This window comes from Eptesicus fuscus, chromosome 3, assembly GCF_027574615.1.
Source record: "Eptesicus fuscus isolate TK198812 chromosome 3, DD_ASM_mEF_20220401, whole genome shotgun sequence".
Taxonomy (NCBI): domain Eukaryota; kingdom Metazoa; phylum Chordata; class Mammalia; order Chiroptera; family Vespertilionidae; genus Eptesicus; species Eptesicus fuscus.
In genome coordinates this window covers 44,406,832-44,421,696 of record NC_072475.1, presented here as the reverse complement: position 1 = coordinate 44,421,696, position 14,865 = coordinate 44,406,832, and the positions used below count along the sequence as shown (strand labels likewise).

General features: G+C 45.6%; 1 protein-coding gene across 5 annotated transcripts in view; it reads left to right on the top strand.

Moving 5' to 3' along the window:
* Positions 1-14,865, top strand: part of DGKG (diacylglycerol kinase gamma) — a 160,000-nt gene that overhangs the window by 65,354 nt on the left and 79,781 nt on the right. For all 5 annotated transcript variants that reach the window (XM_008157567.3, XM_054711440.1, XM_008157566.3 and 2 more), the window contains 3 exons: positions 49-138; positions 2,423-2,583; positions 9,798-9,862. In XM_008157567.3, coding sequence (XP_008155789.2) covers positions 49-138; positions 2,423-2,583; positions 9,798-9,862 — 316 coding nt within the window. The remainder of the gene's footprint in view (positions 1-48; positions 139-2,422; positions 2,584-9,797; positions 9,863-14,865) is intronic.

Sequence of the window (14,865 nt, the reverse complement as noted above, 5' to 3'; positions counted from 1 at the left end):
CTGTAATCCCATGGTATATGGTTCTCTCATCTTCTTCATGGGTTGCAGATAAGGCCAACTTCACAAAGCATCCACCAGTGGCCGTCCTGCCTCTTGGAACAGGAAATGACCTGGCCCGATGTCTCCGCTGGGGAGGAGGTGAGTCTACCTGTGAGTGGCACTCCCCTGAGGACAAGCTTTCCAGTCAACAGGGATGCTCCACAAAGCTAGGCTAAACTTCCCTTTTAGGGATCACATTACACAGACTAATACTCAACTCTGGGGTCAAATAGACTTCATGGCTGTTTCCCTGCCCTGCATTGCAGGCTTATGCTTACCCCTCACTAGATTTCCTGTCATCCTGAAACTATCTGCTTACTGCCTGCCTTTCCTAGTAGAACAAGTCAACTTTAAGGTAGATTCTCCTTCCTAGCACTCATCACAGTAAGGGCTCACTTAGACAGGTGTTTTCTGCATAAAATTCCCCCTTCCCAAATTACTGATCTTCTTCTGAATTAGGACTCAGAATGCAGACTGAAAGGCCACATCACTGGCTATTGAGGGCATCCAGATCATCTTACCCCCCCCCCCCCACCCCCCACATAGCCATGGACCCTCATTTTGAAAATTTCAGAAGAGAGAACTCAAAGTGGTAACCAGCTTACAAGGCAATGGGCAGGAACTAAGTTGAGACCTTTGCAAACTACAACAACCCCCATGGAGCTGGGCATGCTCCAGAAAGTGCAGAAGTTCAGATCAGCTCAAGGAGCCCACAGATCAGTCTGGCAGGCAGCATCAGAGTGAGACTGAAGACGGCTGATCAATTCAGAGAGCAATTCAAAACCAGGCCAGGCAGCAGTCAGTGTTCCGAGGCTGGTGCATGCTTAGGGGCAGAGCAAGTGAGATCCAGCCTAGAAGGAAGTTGGCAAGCACTGGAGGAGCTAGCTACCAGGGTCCTCAGCCGCACACTGATGCTAGAAAAGAACCCTCTGTTCAAAGGGACAGGCAGAGGGTGGCCCCGCATTGTGAGCACTAGGCAGCAGAGACAGGCACCCATTTCATGCAGGAAACCCAGCCTGCACTCCCAGATGGTTTTAAGGCCCTCCGCTATATAGCTGCTACCATTGCTATCTTGTAGGGCAGCCCCTAAGTCAGTGATGGGCAACCTTTTGAGCTTGGTGTGTCAAACTTCGCCAAAAAACTGAGCATAACTCGGGTAGTGTGTTGAGGAAAAAACTAACTCCAAGACTCCAGTCGCAAATGTTTCATCCTCAGGAGCAGCAAATGTTTCATCCTCGGCATGCGGCCGCGTGTCATCAGAAATGGCTACGCGTGTCAGTGCTGACACGCATGTCATAGGTTCGCCATCACTGCCCTAAGTTGCTGACCAAAGCCCTGACAACTTGAAAATACTCCTCAAGGTTGCCCCAAAAGTAAGCAGGAACATGAACATAGAAGTGTTATTTGAAAGAAAAGACTGTCTCTCCCACTAACCTCTCACTACTTACGATACACATTCTATGTTAGTTTTCTATTGCTACATAACAAATTATCATAATATAGAGGCTTAAAACACCCATTTTTAGCTCCCAATCAGAAGCCCTAGCACAGGCCCTCACAGGCTGAAACCTGGTCTCACTAAAGCTTCTGGGAGAAGAATTTGCTTCCAAGCTCACTCAGATGTTTAGCTGAATTCAGTTCTCTGTGATTGTAGGATTGGGGACCTGTTTCCTTGCTGGTTGTCTGCAGGGACCACTCTCAGAGGCGAGAGGCCTCCCTCATGACTTGCCAGATGGGCTCCTTCCATCTTCAAAGCTGGCAATAGAGACTCTTCCTCATGTCGAATCCCTCTCAAGCTTCAAATCTATTTCTTAAGAAAAGCCCAGTCCTTTCTGAGGATTCCTCCAATTAGGTCAGCTCCACCCAGGATACTCTCCCTTTCTCAAAGTCAACTGTTTCACGTTATGTATCTAATTGCCTCTTATTCATGGGACCCAGGGCAGGCAGGAATCAGCGGCGCGGGGGGGGGGGGGGGGGGGGCGGGGGGGCGGGGGGGATCATCTTAAAATCCTGTCTACCACACTGTCCCTCTCTAACATGACATAATCTGAAAATGGGTCCTTTCTTCTCCCATATGCAGCTTCCCAACCACCCCGCCCACCAAGTCTCCAGGGCTTGCTTCGGCAACACAGCCTGCCCACTTTTGGCCAGCCCCCCTCCTCCCCTGCTGCTCTGGCTTTCAGATCGCCCCAGCTTCTTTCTAATTGCTCCATGTTGCCCTCTCCTTCTCTGTGGCTCAGGGAACCTAAGTGTCTCTGGCCCACAGGCACATTGTGGGACTCCAGGTCAGAGATGCCCACAGGATTCCCTGCTCTGAGCTGCCTGTACATCAGCGACAACTTAGCTTTCTGCTTTGGGACAAATGCAATGTTATTCTCCACAGGCTATGAAGGGGGAAGCCTGACAAAAATCCTGAAGGAAATTGAGCAGAGCCCCTTGGTGATGCTGGATCGCTGGCACCTGGAAGTTATCCCCAGAGAGGAGATGGAGAACGGGGACCAGGTCCCGTATGACATCATGAACAACTACTTCTCCATTGGTGTGGTGAGTTGGCCATGGATTGATTGCCTTTCTGCATGGAAGAGAAATGCTTGGGCAGGCAGGAAAGGTTCTGGTCATTAATGTGTCGTCGTCCCCTCCCCCCCCCGCCCCCGCCTGGTCTCACCTACTCTTTACTTCTCCTGGCTGCCTCCAGCCTTGACTTATGTCCAAGCATCCTCACATCTGGACACTTTAGCTGTACCAAGCCCTCACCCTTGGTTATATAGGAAGTTCCTTCTCCAATAATTTTAACTAACCGAAGAAAAGAAAGGACATTTTTCAAAAGACATATTTACCCTTTGGATAATTTGAAGCAGTTAAAGAAAAGCGACACCAAAAAATAACCAAGGGGCATGAGGTCAGGAGACTCTCACACAAGCTTCCAGAGATGTAACTCTGTCTTCCAGGGAGGACTGTGTGGGTCCAAGCGGCTTGACTGGCTTAGCTCTCAGAATTCCTTCTCTCCTGTTTTCTCCCCTCATCTCAGCCCCATTCCCCACGTTCCAAGTGCTCATAAATCTCTGTGGCTTCTCCCCTGGCTCACCCCTCCGGCTGAGCTCTGTGCTCCTCCTTGGTGCTCCCACAGCCTCTGTACTTATCCCATCAGTGCACTCGCTGCATTAGGTTGAAGGACTTGGTTGAGCATGCCCATCTCTTCCCCGCTCTGCCAACACACACACACACACACACACACACACACACACACACACACACAGGTAGTGCCACATTCCTCTTTCTCCCTGCAGCCTCCAGCACATCTAATGCAGCGCAGTTACACTGTGTTGATTAACTCAACTTCTGATCCAAAGAGGATGGGGTGGACACTGCTTCCCCAACTGCTGGGGACAGGATGGGAGAGAAAACGGATCCAACACTGCCAAAAATAGAGCTGGGGTTTGGGAGGCAGGTGCAACAAAGACAGTAGCGTTTACTGAGCTCCTACTGCGTGCTCTCCACCGTGCCAGACTTTATGTATTCTAGTCCTCAGAGCAATCCTGCAGGTATCCTGTCCCCACTGTCCCTATTTTACAGGCGAGGCCTCAGGACACTGGACCAGGAAAGGGCAGAGCTAGCACAGACATGCTGTGCCTCGTTCTGAAGCCAGGCTCGTTCCTCAGGGTCCCTGTCTTGGAATTATGCTGTCCAGCTCCATGTGTATTTGAGTCCCTCCAGACCCCAAATGTGTGATATCTGCACTCCTCAACCATCCTCACCTGTGCCTCTTTTGACAATATTTTGGTGGTTAAAAAAAGAGAGAGAGAAGAGGAAATGATAAAGATATTGTGCAAGAGCAGGTTTAAGGAAAAGATTTTGTTTTTTAATAAGAAGGGTAGAAAGAGAACCATGGAAGCAGAAAGGATTGCTGCTAATAATAATAATGCCTTAGATTTATAGAATTTATAATTTTCCATAATTACAAAAATTTTCTTGATTCTTATGACTGCACTGAATGGCAGTATTATCTCCATTTCACAGGTGAGGAAACAGAGACAAATTAAGGGATTTGCCTTCATTTGTTGACTCCTAATCCAGCACTCTTTTCCTACTACTAAAACAGCAGAGAGGCATTGCTGGACCCACAATCAGGTTCTGAGAGGATGGAGGTGTTGGACCAGGAGTAAATTCAGGGGTCTCTGTGCCCTGTTCTTGTTTATCTCCCCAGCTCCCTTGGTCTCAAATGGGGGAGACATCATTCCCTAAGCCTTTTCCAGCACTCCTCTCCAGTGACCTTGGTAGACTCCTCCCTCCTCTTCTTGGCTCAAAGGCCCCTTTCCTTTTCGGATCACCTGCTTAGGCTCCACTTCCCGCAATGGGAACATGCAATCTTCACCCCCTACAAATCAGACATGACTGGCATATTTGGCATCCAGGGGGGCTTCCCATCATTACCTTTTCACAAAAACTCAAGTCTTTTGCCTATAACAACTAGAATATAACTTGCTAACATTTATTGGGTTACTGCACACCAGGCATAGTTTTCCTGTTGGTAAATATTGTCATTATTCTTTTGTATTTTGTAAGAAGGAGCTACAGCTTAGAAAGATACAGAGTGCTGGAGCCAGGAGCCACTACTGCCTGGATCCAGAGCCCACTGAGCTGTGAACCATGAGCCCTGCAGCCTCTGCACAAACCCCTCTGTCTTCATGCCACCAAACCAGCAGCATTTGGGTGGGGGGATGGAGATGCTTAAAAATTTAGTGTGTGCTGACTCACCTATGTCCCTTGTCAGAAATGCAAATTCTACTCCCTGACAGATCCTGATTCCACTCCAACCCACAGTTTTACTTCCTTACAATGATTCAGTTGGTCTGGACAAAGTCTGGAAATTTGTATTTTTAACAAGCCCCTGAGAGAATGCTGATGTAAATGGTCCCTATGAAGTCTTCAGTGAGTGAAGACTATTCATTAAGCAGAGAATGATCAAAGGAAGTAGTTCTTTAAGGAGCAGAAACCAGAACTGAAATAAAGGAGAGAAAAGACAGGCGGAGAAAACCAGTACCTATAAGCATCTAGCCAGAAGTGAGAGCTGAGCCACAGGACAAGTGACCTGCCTTCAACCCCAAATCTTCCCTCTTAACACACCCAAGCTCTAGTTGCCAAAAATACCCTCTGCCTGTCTCTACACAGTGCCATATGCAAAAGGGGGAGGGGGGCACTCACTCAGTATTAGCTAACCAAATGGATGGACACAATAAAAGAGAATAGACAACCTCCCCTCAACTAGATAACCAAACCTAATCCCCAGAGCCAACACTGATCATGGTTTTAATTCATTATTGCAAATAAACTGGGACGGAAGGGAAGAAGCCAGCTAATTGTCCCCCAAGGAAATGCATGCAAACAGATTCTCCATCACACTCTGTGGTCAAGCTATTTATTTGCCCTGGGCTGACTTACAATAATCCAATCTGTTCATCCTTCAAATTATGAAGAACTTCACAGCATCTTTTCTTATAATCCCTCCAAACATCTTTAGCTTGTGCATATTTAATATTTTATTGCAAAGCAGTGAGGAACCAGGGCTGTTTTTTATCTCCTTGGTGTGCCGTTAGCCTTCTTGCAATAAAATGTTTGCAGGGTTTGTGTGCTCGCTCTTTAAAAACTGGAAAGGGAAATTCTTGAGAAAACAAGTAGCCAACACACAACCCTAACAGAATCTGGGCCTGACATTTGCAGAAGCTCTTGCTCCCTGTTTGACTTCCCAAACTTTGTAAGACGAGAAGTAGGTATGTAAACCAACCCACGGTTTTACTTCCTATGATGATTAGAGTTGGACTCCTTTGGCAAAGAGAGCCGTTCAAATTCTTCGGCTCTTTTGAAGGACTTGGAATACCTGTTGATATCAAATGTCTGCTGCCTTACACTTACAAAGGTGATGACAATGACCGCTGCTGTGGAGCCCATAGGTGGTAAAGAACTTGCCCTGACGGTTCACTGGCCCCCTTGTTACCATACAACCCATTTAATAGATGGAGGGACTGGGGAAGCACTCCTGGCCTAAGCAAGGAGTGACTATGGCCTCATGGTCACCGCATTCCCATCACCCACATACATGCCAGCTCCCATTGGTGAAGCGTGGAGATAGTTGGCCTTCTCAGTCCCTCTGATAACATCCATTGGCAGGAGATTTTAAACACAGTCATTCAGGACGCTACTTCCTCTGACTTCTCTGGCCTTCTTGTCTCTGCTCTTTATTTTTGGATTGGCAGAAATGTCAGGATGGCCAGGTATCAGTGACAGGAAGTTTGGGACTGAAATAATTCCTGGGGCATGTGTAGCTCTGAACGCCTCAAAGGCTCTGCTGTCACTGAGCCTTCCAGGATGAGTGAACAGCTAATCCCTTGATTCAATGAGATCTATTTCTGATGCTGGGGGGCCCCAGAGGGCAAGGAGATGCCCCAGTCATCACACTAACCCATGTGCCGTTCTCCACCTTACAGACTGGATTTATCAGACGTCACCAGCCAAGTTTCCACAATGGTACACCTCCTACCCATTAGGGAATTCATATTTTTTAAAAATCATCATTGTCCCTCCATCTTTGGACTCCCTTAGCCTCAGGTTTTTGTCTGTCACCTGTGAGAGCCACGAAGGTACTAAAACAATGGGACTCACTGAAAGGTGTCTTGGACAAGAGTTCGCCACTCTTTTTAATCCCCCAATCTGCCAGAATTTTTCAGAACAATCCAAACTTCAAATAATCCGTGTGTGTGGTTTGTTGTTGTTTTTTTGTCTCCTTTCTTTTTATCTCCATAAGTTGTCAAATTGGTTTAGAAATGCATTGTCCAATATAGTAGCCATTAGCCACACATGGCTATTGTGTACTTGAAATTGGACTAATCTAAATTGAGAGATACTGTAAGTATAAAATACAGACTGAATTTCAAAAATGTGATATGAATGAAAGAATTTTAAATATCGCTATAACATTTATATTAATTACATGTTATAAGGATAGCATTTGTTAATTAAATTATATTATTAAAGTTAATTTCCTCTCCTTTCACTTTTTTAATGTGGCTACTAGAAAAAATTTTAAATTTATTTCTATTGGACATCACTGGCCTAGACATCCCAGCATTTCAGAGTTCAAACACTGCTGCTTAGATTTGGAAGGGGTACAAAAATATTTTGTCCAACTGTGCTATTGGAGTTTTAGTTCAAGAAAGAGTAGCCACATGTCCTCACCGCCGTCATCTTGTCTTTACCCCACACTTCATAGAAAGCACCCCAGAGAGTGAGGCCATCAGAAATGTCATCATCACATTCACAGGCTTGCAATTCCCGTCTACCACCCACTCCCTTCAGAACAGACTTCTCCTTTTGCTGTAGTAAATACCAAAAAGGGGTTTGAACCCGTTTAGCACTTGTTTCCAAAATTTAAATGAAATCACGACTGAGTGTAAGGACAGCCAGCTCAAAGAGAGAAGCTCAACTGAGGATAAAAGTGAATCTTCACTCTCTTTTTGACCCCCCGGTAGGGAAACATGATCAGAGCCTTGGCCTGCATTGCCTTTTCGAGACTGAACAGCAAAGGAACTGCTCAGCTCTCCTTTGCCACTTTGTGCATTTACCAAGGGATTACACTGTCAAATTAGGGCCCACATGCTTGACTAATAATGTTGTAAAAGCTGGTCTTTGTGAAAAAGAAGTTTTGCAAAACCTAGTTATGAAAAACCAAGGATAATCGGAACTACACAGTGGGAGGGGTCTGTGCACATGTCCCAGAGAATAAAAAGGCCAGAAGCCAGTCGCAGCAGCATTGGGGGCAGGGAATCATGGAGTACAAATCATGCCAGGCAACACGTGATTGCTTTTTTCTTTTCCTTTTTTTCCGACAGAAGAAAATTGGTGCTTCAAAGGAACACAAGCAGATGGGATATGTTCTTGAATTCTAGAGAAGCATTTGACAGATGTCAGTGAATTTGGTTCAGAGTGTTCACTGAAACTTGCTCAGGGAGAGGGTGGGTGCGCAGTCTATCAGCATGAAGCGCAGCTGCAGGAGAGCTGAGCAGGCTGCACAGGCCCAGGGGACAGAGGCCTCTAGGGGCTTGCCCATCTCCCACTGTGTGTCCACTGGGTGCCTGCCTAACCAAGACCTTCAACTCCTGATGTGTCTTAAACCAAAAACTAAATCAATACCTAGTTTCAACGTAACATTTTTAAAACATGATTTCAGCAAGGAGTGTTTGCCAACACAAAATAAGGCCATATCCTTGACTTTCCCTTTCAGTAGTGGGCTGCTAGCTGGCTTCACTCCTCTGCCAAGTGTAAAGATCGCAAAAGCTCCTCTTGGCCCCCTCACTAGCTTCTAGACTTCCGATCCCCACCATTAATCGTATTTTACTCACCACACACAGAACATGCTCAAAAAATGCCTCTTCACTGCACTATACCTCCTTATGTTAAAAAAAAAAATTTTCAGGGAAAAAATTTGTAGAGTTTCTATATTAAGAGCCGGAATTAATATACACTAGCTGAAAATCCACTGTATGAAATTTCAGTTCTCTTTTAGCCACATATTACAGTAAATGAGTTTCTGTATTTTCCCCCTGAACAAATCTGAATCAGCTCTCTTGTTTTTGGTCACTCCTCCAACTCCAGCTAAATTAACTCATATATTTTGTAGTCCATCAACTGCACCTAAAGTGCTGGCGTGTGCCATGGGGCTGAGGGGGTAGGGGGGTGTTATGAAGTCTTCTGCTGGAAAAACCAGACTATTAACAAGGGTGGAAGACCAAGGCCCCAGGAGGAAAGATGAGTTCATTTTCAGGTCTGAAGCTCAGGGTTGGTACTAGAGATACACTAGGGACAGTATCTAGATGCTGGAACAACCATGACAACACGAGATGCAGTGTGGGCTCCAGGTTGGACTCGGGCCTAAGAAGTTCTGACCCGAGGATGGAGAGCCCAGCAGCATGTGCCATGCGAGCCATCCTCTCTGTGAATTCTGAGGAGAAGGTGGCCAGGATGGCAGCAAAGGGATGTGCTGAGAGGAGGGCAGCAAAGTGCCCATAGAATGGCACTTCTGACTCTTACTGACCTTGGGGCGGGCTGCTTCCAGGAGCGATCAAGAAGCAGAAGCCAGAAGTTTAAACAGATTTTTTTAAAAATCTATTAAGCATGTTACCCAATGCTACAATTATTTCTACTATGAGGGGTGGTTAAGAGTTAATATATCAGAGCATCTGCCACCGTCAGTTTTCTGGTTTTGATAATGCATGATAGTTATGTAAGAAGTTATCACTGGGGGAAGCTGGGGGGAAGGGACACAGGAACTCACTGTACTATTTTTGCAACTTCTTGTGAGTCTTAAAATATTCTGGAATAAAAAGTATTGTTTTAAAAGATATGGCAAGATATTTCCAAAGGCTCGCCCTCAGTACACACACACACACACACACACACACACACACACACGCACGCACACGCCAGCTTCGGCATTCTCACTGCTCACAGACCCAGACCCCCTCTCTCTTCTCAAAGGGCAGTGGCTGTCCCCTTCGCTCACCCTGAACTACGGCTGGGTAGAGGGGAATACTGCAAGGAGCCTACACGCATGGGGGCGGGGGGGGGGGCACTACCCCCAACCCTGGGACCTGCTGTTCTTCCCAAAAGTTGGGGGATTTCCGTGAGAGCCTGTGCTTCCCTTCCTTCCACCTCGTACCGTCATGACCACTAACCAGCGATCTGCTTTCTGTCTCTTTCCCTTTCAGGATGCTTCCATTGCACACAGATTCCACGTGATGAGAGAGAAACACCCCGAAAAATTCAACAGCAGGTAAGAGGGCCCTTGGGCTGCAGCGCCGCCCTAGCCCCGCCCCGAGCGGAGCCGCGGTCCAGTCCGAGGCCTCCACCTGCTCTCGCCGAGGGGTTCTTGGCCCGGCTGCCCAGGGACTTCACTTTCCTGCCACGTTGCCGGAAGGAGGGGTTCCATTTCCAAGCAGAAAACAATGTCAGAGACCTGCGGCAGCCTAGCCTCCTGCCCCCTCCCAGCGGATGATGCGCGGAGGGAGGAATGGGGCGGGGTGGGGTGCGGTGGGGTGAGGGAGGAAGGGAGTGATGCGCCGGCCGTGAGGAGTGGAGGCTGTCCTTGGCTAAGTGGAAGCCTCCTGGGGCTCGGCCGGCCGCTTCCTCAAAATGTGCCACCCCTAGCCGCCACGATTCCTCTGGAGAGGGGGACAGGCGAGGGGCGGGCAGAGGCCTCAGCTTCTCTGTCTTAAAGGCGAGGGGGCGGCAGCTCTCGGCTTCGGAGAGGGCGTCGCCTCCACCTCCCCCGCCAGCAGAGGGCAGCAGAGGGGGGCCCTGCAGAGGGCGCGGGACCGGAGCCCACCAGATCCCAGCCCCAGCCTTCACACCCTGAGTTAGGGGTCCAAAAATGAAAAGAGAAAGGGGAAAAAAAAAAAAAGATCATTTGCAAATACCATTTGCAAATAAAAGCAAACCCTCCTTGCTGGCGGGAGGGATTTTCAAGAAGTGAGTGGTGACTGGCATATAGTTATTCCTGGGATTGATAAATTACCTTTTTCCCTTCTTTCTTTTTTTCTTCACGTTAATTTCCATCATTTCTCTTCCCTCTTTGTTGTACCATTTCAAGATGACCTCTGGGCCCCACTCTACCCTCAGACAGGTGGGGAAGAAGGACTCACACTGAGCTTGATGGGCTGAGTTTAGCCCTCAGGGTTCTCTTTAATGCAGTGGTCTGGTGTTATCTGAAGACATTCCTTTAACGCCCATTCCTGAAAAGCTCCATCATTTTCATTCCTACTCCTTCCCCCTGACCCCACAGTCTGGGAAGTTAGCCAGAAAGAAGAAAGTCTTTTTAGAGATCAGAAACTGAACATAAGGAAGCTACTTCAGCATCAGGAAAATTAATGTGTGGCATCTAATAGTAGCTGAACTAATCTCCTTAGGGTGTGTATTCTGTCCCAGGCACATTCCGTTGCCTTCACATACACAGATCGTGCACATTCACAAAACACTATCAACAGGTATATTTTCAGCTCTGACTCCTATTATAGTCACAGACTTACAGATCAGATGACTGTCTTCTCACAATCTTTTCCACTCTCATATATATACAAAATCACTTTTTTTAAAAGTACTTCTCTTCCATCCGCTCCAAACTTTTATGGTCCTCTTATGCAGGTACCTTTATACATACTCATGCACACATGCTTGTTAGGATGCCACATGCTTGTGAAGTCCATGGGGCTTCAGTTTATTCATTCATCCATTGAAAATATATCACATTCCAGGTGCTGTTCCAGAAGTCTTTTGGAATAAACATGTGAGGGAGGAGGGGCTCTCAGTCCTGTGGTGGAGACAGACTAGAAGGCAGATATTCATGAGTTTAGTATTAAATGGTGTGAATCCAGGTGACCTATGGGAGCACAAAGCAAGGGCATAGAACTTGGTGTGGAGGGCTTTCCAACAACAGAGATGCCCAAACCAAGACACAGAAAAGTGTGTGTTTTCTAAGTTAACAAAAAAGAGAGGGACAACCCAAGGAGACGCAGCTCAACGTTCACATAGATACCAAGAAATACAAGAATGCGGCATGTTTGGGGAAGAGCGAGCTGTGCAGTGTGATCAGTCGTGTGGTCTCTTGGCTCGGGAAAAAGTGTAACCTCTGTAGCTGGTAGAAAGCAAGGAAGCACAGGGAGGGAGACATGCCTCTATATTCCAAAAATCCATAGGTCAACATATGACATAAAGAGAGCAAACATCAATCACTCACATGGTTGAACACAACGAGAAAGATACCTCTGTCAGAAAATGTTATAATTGTGCATTTCAATGCAAAGTATGAACAAATTCACTGCTCTCTGAATGACTGTTTTTCCTTCCTAGTTAGGTACATGCCTCGCCTTTCACCTGATTGAGGTCAAGGTAGTGTGATCACCTAGAATGACAGGCATGGGGATTTGCATGTCAATCCATGTGCCTGCTAATATGTGAAGACATTGTAGTAGAGGTAGGCCCTGTTTCACAAGGTCCCAGAACACTTTCTATTACGAGCTTTGAGTCCGTGCTGCTTCTTGAGAACCCCTTCTGGTTCACTTTAAACGTACCCAGGAGTGCCCGATTTGTCCACTGCGAGGCAGGCAAGCAGCCATTTTCTCAAGGCTTCCTTATTTAGCTTTGGAGATAGTTTTAAATAGGCAGGTGGTTGTTGCCATGGTTACCCCATTACACCAGCAGCTAAACTTAGGAAAGGCCACAAGGGATAGGAAGAAAGCTTGATATCAATATCGGGATTTGGAAACGTAAACAATATTATCAAACAAGACTTCATTTTACTCAGCTGAATTTAGGTTTCCCAAAGAGTAGTCGCTGGTTGGCTAGCTGCCCTTACCATTAATGCTCAGGACTGGGTCCTCAGGGATAACCCTGAGGTTAATCTAGGGAGTTATAACTGTTTGTTTTGTTTTGAACATGGGACTGTGACTAGTCAGGGCTGAATTTATCAGGAAACTTCAGTTTTTCCCAAAGCTCATTGAGTTTTCAAGGCTACTGTAACAAGAATCCTTAACCTGAGGTACAAGTGCTGTGGAAGCTCTGAGGACACTTTGACATTGTATGTAAGATATTGAATATATTTTTCTGGAGAGACTATCAGAAGGTTCTTGGAGGGATCCATAACCCTCAAATGGTTAAAAGTTATAGTTCTGAGGCCTCTTTGAATCCTAACAAGCATCAACTCTTGGGGTTTCAATAAGGTCTTCCCCTGATGGCCTCTCTACACAGGTTGTTGCCAGGGAAGGTGGTTGGTTGCACAGAACTAAGCTATGTTCCCTGGTGGAATTGCACTGTTAATGGAGCAAAAATCAGATCCACGGGTGCAAAAGATGAGCTAAGTGTAATAGTCAAGGGGGAAAAGGCCTTTGATGGCAGAGAATATATTTTGGATATATTCTACTTCTAATCATTGACAGATTAAATATTAATTGCTAATTTAGGAATGTTATGAAAATTATCATCTCATTATTGGCATAAACCATAGAAGAAACACTTAATACAACTGAGATTTAACACATTAGAAAGTGTTCTAGGATACAAGGGTAAGTAAGACATGGTCCCTGCCTTCAAGGAATTCATAGTCTAGCAAAGAAAGAAAAATAATTCTCAATTATTTTTTACAAAATTATTTTCACATGCAATATTACATTTAGTAGGTAATATAGTCTATAGGAAGTTGTATAGTATCAGTGCAGAAATAGAGTTACAAGGGAACCAAACTAGGAACTGTTGTTTTTTGAGGTCCTACTAGGTACCAGGTGATACACTCAGCTTTTAAACTACATTAGATTATTTAAATCCCAATACAGTCCTACAAGGTAAATGTTAGCGTTTCTATTTTATAAATAAAGGAATTAAGGCTGGAAAAGCCAAATCATCTAGCTGAGGTCATACAACTTTTTAAGCAGTAGGGCTGATTTGATTCTTTTTTTTTTTTTTTTAGCTGAAATATAATTGACATATAACCTTATGTTAATTTTAGATGTACAACATAGTGATTCAATATTGTGAAATAATCACCACAACAAGTCTAACCCAGCTCCTAACTCCAGGGGGCAAACCCAGTTTACTATGCCTTCTGTCTTTCATGGCAAGCGCCTATTATATATATATCCAACATTCTGATGGGAATTTATTATACCTGACCTCACTCAGGGCTCACAATAACATGCAGTAAGTGCTACTGTCCCCATTTCAGAGATGAAGAAACTGAAACTAAGGAGGTTGGAACTCTTCCCATCTCCATCCATTATTATTGATTGTCTTTATGAGGAAATGCTGTTGAGTGTAAATAGGGACCACAGGTATACCACCTACTCTTAACTTGTGCATTATGACTCTTCTCCCTAGCAAGGAGCAGGACCAACCACATGATTTTGTGGCTCAGTGTAGAATGTAGGGCCCCATGTTAAAAAATTATTAAGAATTTCAAGTTGGTGACAGCAGAACATCAAATCAAGCCCAGGGTCCTCCTAAGGGTGGGGCCCTGTGAGACCATACAGATCTCACACCCATGAACTGGCCCTGGCAAGGAGAGAAGCATTAATAAAAAGACACATTTGCCAAGACTCACAGAGTGTGGAGCTTTCAATGAAGGTAAAAGAATGGTGGGAAGAGGGTTTCACCTAGGGGAGGGTTATCAGCCCCTCAAACAGGAAGTGGTCAGTATTCACGGATGAGCTGAGGATGTCACAAGTCTTCCAGATATCCAAGAGCCAGTCCTCCATGAAGTTTCTGGATGGACTCTCCATGAAGATTTTTATATATATGGAATATACACAAATATAGAAGCTACCTAATTCCAATATCACTGTTAGTGAATGTTTGGAAAGAGAAATCCAACTATAGAATTTTTTGTTGTTGTTGGTCAGAAACTCAGAGCACTTGAGGAATGTGTTATTCCAAACCTGTTGAGTGCCATCCACTTGAATATGTCCCTCAGCAGTTTAGGCTGAAGCAAGATATTTCCTGTTAGGCCCTTCAAAGGGACCGAAACAGTACTTCATTCCTACCAGAAGCTGACCGCCTTTCCCAAAAGCTCTTGGGTAATTAACAGGCTCTAGAGTGTTAGCTTTCTTGGAGCCAGGGCCATGGAGTAGCTGATGAAGGGTCCCCACAAGCCCTAATGTAATCTGAATTCTTAAAGGTTGGAAATACATCTTGAAAATAACTAAGCTCTTAATAGATATTTATAGAATGAGGTAGCAGGGTATGGTCTAAGTTGGCATCAAAACTTGGCTCTGCAGCTTACTAGCTATGTGA